This window comes from Argentina silus (genome assembly GCF_951799395.1).
Source record: "Argentina silus genome assembly, chromosome: 4".
NCBI lineage: Eukaryota > Metazoa > Chordata > Actinopteri > Argentiniformes > Argentinidae > Argentina > Argentina silus.
The window spans coordinates 10,525,847-10,530,846 of record NC_139658.1 but is presented as its reverse complement, the minus strand read 5'-3'; the positions used below and the strand labels follow the sequence as shown (position 1 = coordinate 10,530,846).

Here is a 5,000-nt window from a genome sequence, read left to right as displayed (position 1 = left end):
CCCCGGAGTTCCCCCCCCCCCCCCCCCCCCCCTGCTCCCATACCATGGCTGTCTGTCATTGGTCAGTTTGAACTGACAGGTGTCATAACAAAACGGGTTGAGCAGTAATCTGTGCCTGGAGGAAGCGTGCTCAGACTCGACCAGGTAGAGAGAAAGAGACGCTATCTATGTCAGACGTCCCATCCCGGCCCACAAAGCCAGACGAAGGGGGCCAGGCCCCGAACAACACACCCTCACCTCGGCAAACAACAGCCTGATCATATCTTTACCCTGTATTACTGCTCAGTAAACACAGTAACCACCACTTAGCCACTTTGAGACATCCCTGTGCAATCTCCAACACTTATCCACTATGAGACATATCTGTGCTGTCTCCGGCATTTAACCCCACATACCTAGGTAACACTGTCACTGAAATATCTGGATCAACCGTCGACTTAGGGCTCAGACTTGACCACCTATGTCAACATGTAAGAACATCTCCTTGAATAACTTGTAGGTAATGCAGAGCTGTGATGTTTCCTGTCTCTGGAGCATATTGAGTCATTGGTATCATAGATAACGCTTCAAACCTGGACTCCAAAATACCACACGGAACACAGAGACACTCGGTTCTTCAAAGAAAACACTGCAGTCTCCTCCTGACTCATTTATACGGCCTTATACCCCCGGGTTGAATCAACAACAACACACTAAGAGCAGCTCGGAGGTGAGGAGGAAATTCTAATCTTGTCCAGTTCAAAGTCACCGAAAACAACACACATCGCCGAGAAGCAATGAACAAACCGTTCTCATGTAAAGAACAAGACAAGGCCAGAACAGTGGGGAAATACACGCGAGAAATATGAGAATGTCGTCTGTATACATTGAGCGTAAATGAATACTGGAAAGGAACAAAAACAAAAAAAAACATACTGTTCGAGACAGGACAACCCCTATACCTGAGAATTGTCGACTGCTATTGCCAGCTAAAACAACATACAGCATAGGAAAATATGTGCAGTAGAGAGACCTTTGCTAGACGTTGACACTTTTGACTCGTGTTTCAGTATGACAATGTTCTGAGCATGGAAACAGCGTGCAGGTGTTCCCGGGTTCTCTGTGATACTGTACAGTATGTCACTTAGGGTGACTTACACCTGTGAAACTTGCCAGAGGTGCGTATCGTACACCGCTGTGCTGTTACTTCACTGTGCTCCGCTCGCAGACCCCGGCAGGCAAATGCCATGTCACCCACCACTGTCACAACAGCTCCGGTATCAACACCGACACACGCAGCAACGCTGTGTAAACACACAGAAAGGCTCTTTTCCCCTCACCCCCGCCAACACCCCACCCCCCACCCCCCGCCGCCCCTGCGCTTGCCTGCTGCCACCCTCAGAACCCATATGAACACCATTCTTATCATCATAATAATGAGAATATTCCAGGGAAAGATTGGACTCATTATGAATAGTATTATGCATAACTGCATTTGCATCATGTCCCTGAAGTACAGACATGTCTAGTTGGAGATGAAACAATCTATTTTCGCCTGCTAGTGACAAATCTGGAGCATTTTCCTTGTTGAGATATCAAGGGACTTTGTGATTTGTTGTACTGGGATATGACCATGGATAGATCCCAGAGACACAATTTCAACTACTACAGACACTACTGAAGCTGTTTCACTAACTCCAGCAGCTTTAGATGACTTCATGTCAATTATTCTGGACTGTTAAATCCTTTATGTGAATAAACATAATACTTAGTGTCTTCCAGATAGATAGTGTGGTCGCGCTGAGTAAAGGTTTATGTAAGTCTGATATTTGCCTCTTAGTCCCTTTCACTGTCCGTAGAGCTGCTACATTGGAGACCGGGAGAGGAATAGACTGTGACACCTCTCTCTTCCTCTGTCTGTCTGTCCCCCCTCCCTCACTCACTCTCTCTGTCCTCCCTCTGTGCCTGCCCTCTCTCTCGCACTCACTCTCTCATTTTCTCTCTCTCTCTCTCTCTCTCTGTCTCCTTTATGTCGCACTTTCTTTCTCTGTCTGTCCTCCTCTCTATCTCTGTCGATCTCTCTCCTTCTGCCTGTCGCGCTCTCCGCCAGTCTCTCTCTCTCTCTCTCTCTTTCTATCTCTCTCTCTCTGTCTCAACCCCTCTGTCACTGTCACTTTTCGCCTCCTTTTCACCCTATCATTCTATCGATCCCAAAATGCCCTCTTCCCCCTCTCTGAGCATTCTATTTATGATCAAACACGCTCGTGTGCAAAGTGCAGTGTAAGCGCCGAGCGCCGAGCACACAGAGATGCTGTAAACACACACACACACACACACACACACACACACACACACACACACACACACACACACACACACACACTCACTCAGTAAATATAGGCGTTGTGGTTTTGACAGCAGGCCAGACATCTCTGCTTATTCCCAGCTGTACACTGCTGCCATTGTCTCCAACGTGAGCGCTCACTATGGGCCCTCTCAGCATCTCACGGTGCAATGAGTGTCACATCACATGTGTCACACCATCATTTCACGCCCCCCCTAACCTCCCCCCACCCCCTCCTCCCCCCTCCCCCTTACACCTCCAAAACTGTCACCCCCCCCCCCCCCCCCACCCTCTCCTCTCCCAAAATATTTCAGAATACAGTCCCAGTATCAGAGACTGTCTGTGCCCTGTGTGTGTGTGAGAGTCTCATATACGCAACTGTAGAAGCCCCCTATCATCTTTTTCACTCAACCCAATTCCTCTTTTTTTCCTTCACACCATCCAACACTCCTCCACCCTTCTTCCTCTCTCATCCAACCAAACAAAATTCCTTAATCATCATTGCCGCCGCAGCCGCCCCCCCCCCCCTGTCTGGGACAAGGTGCAGAAGTCCACACATCACCCACACATCACCCATCTTCTATACCTCACCATACACGTCCTACCAAGCCCCTCACCCTCACGTACCCTCTCCTCACCACCAACACCCCACAGCCCCTCACAAGACGCTGAGGACGGTTGAAAGCCAAAAACATGTCTGTTTGACTGCTACTATCATTCTGAATTAAAACTACAAATGGTGATTCCAGTGAGTGCGGGGGGGTTGTTTTATTTTTATTTGTTTCATAATGTCCTTGTGACCCAGCACCCTGAAAACTAACAACACATTTTTTGGAGTGAGTTGACCACCCACATGAACACCTCCCCCCCCCACCCCTCACCCACATGAACACCCAACCACCGCCCCACCACCCCCACATGAACACCCCACCTCCCCCCCACCACCCACATGAACACTCCACAACTCCCCCACCCCCATGAACACCCCCCCACACACACCGCCCCGACCAGTCTTGTACCCTGAGTAGAGTAGAGTATACCCCCCGAGGAGGTCACTGACCTTAAAGGCGTGCCGGCGGCTGATGTTATCCAACGGCTGCACTCCTCCGATGCGAAAGCTGAGCAGCGGAAGACTTCCCAATACTCCTTCCTCCTTCTCGTCTGGATGGTGGAGAAGGAGAAGGAGAAGAAGAAGAACAACAACAACAACAAAAATAAAGATCAGGATCGAAATACTCCAAAAACCAAAATCATATCACACATCCATAACCAAACCAAAATAAGTGAGACAGGGTATCAAGTATCAAGATTAGAACCTACACCGTGGAAAGAGGAGAGTGTCAACAAAAACACACGCTAGAACAGTGGCTTCTGTCCTGCAGCAGGGTGTGTGTGCGCTACGATGCAAGAGCAACGCTGGAGAAACACACTCTGGTCCCCGTGAGGAGGAATCCTATTATAGATATCCATTTTGGTCTGATAAGCGACGGTAAAAGCTCAAGCACACACACTCTCTCTCTTCCAAACACACACACACACACACTTGGATCCAGCAGTGGGCAGAGAATGAAAAAAAAAACCCGGAGTGGTAGAGGGAAAAAAAAAAAGGGAGAGAGAGCGAGGGAAGCACTTGTGCTGATTAAATAATGGATCGCATCATGAAAATTTCAGCAGCTTGAAGGGAATCCAGTGAGCTTCTGTCCTCCACTCGCTCATTTTGCTTGTTCCCTCTCTCTCTCTCTCTCTCTCTCTATTTATCTCTGTCGCTCTGCCTCGTTCTCCTGCTCCTGCCGTTCCCTCTCTCGCTCTGTCTCTCTCGACAGAGATCTGTGCTGCGCAGATACAAGAGGTTGAGTGTGTGTATGAGAGAGAGAGAGAAGGGTAGAGTGAGAAAGAGAGGAGGGAGGGAGGGAGGGAGAGAGGGGGGAGGGAGGGGCAGCCGTGGGGGTTGTGTTTGTGCAATCATACAGTACACTGTTCTCTGCTCAGTGTGTGTGTGTGTGTGTGTGTGTTCTGTGTGTGTGTGTGTGTGTGTGTGTGTGTGTGTGTGTGTGTGTGTGTGTGTGTGTGTGTGTGTGTGTGTGTGTGTGTGTGTGCCTGATAATGATCAATCCATGTGACTCTGTCTGTCTGGAGCCAATTGTACCTGACTTGCAAGCTCCCTCCACCAATCAGAAACCAGGGTTTTCAGTCACACACACAGGGCCAGGTAAATAGCCACGCCCCCCTCTCTGTCTCTCTCTCTCTGTCTCTCTCTCTCTCTCTCTCTCTCTCTCTGTCTCTCTCTCTCTCTGGTCTCTTCTCTTTTTCTTTCTGAAATAACCAGGTATTCTACAGAACATTCCTCAGAAAGACACTTCATGGAAGGCACAAACTACCATAACATACCATGTGTTCATATACAGGACACTGAAACATTCCCCAGAAAAGACAACACAGAATCTCAGTCATCAGCCCAGAATGAAAATGATTAATGATGAGGAGCCTGAACAGAGCCTGAAAACAAGAGAACAGAGTTGCGAAACTGTCGACTTTAAGGTTTAAGGTTTTCACCACGTGACAATCAAACAGTCCCCAGCCAAGCAGACGCCAAAGCACTACAGCGAGGTGACACACACACACACACACACACACACACACACACACACACACACACACAGTTCTGCAAACATACACT

At 48.8% G+C, this 5,000-nt stretch overlaps 1 protein-coding gene across 5 annotated transcripts in view; it reads right to left on the bottom strand.

The window, feature by feature from the left end:
• plekha6 (pleckstrin homology domain containing, family A member 6) overlaps window positions 1-5,000 on the bottom strand; it is a 92,215-nt gene that overhangs the window by 40,473 nt on the left and 46,742 nt on the right. For 4 of the 5 annotated variants that reach the window (XM_083667746.1, XM_083667749.1, XM_083667745.1 and 1 more), the window contains exon 6: window positions 3,384-3,484. In XM_083667746.1, coding sequence (XP_083523872.1) covers window positions 3,384-3,484 — 101 coding nt within the window. Of the gene's footprint in view, window positions 1-3,383; window positions 3,485-3,643; window positions 4,158-5,000 lie in introns of those variants that run through there. The other variant, XM_083667748.1, reaches the window with a different exon arrangement.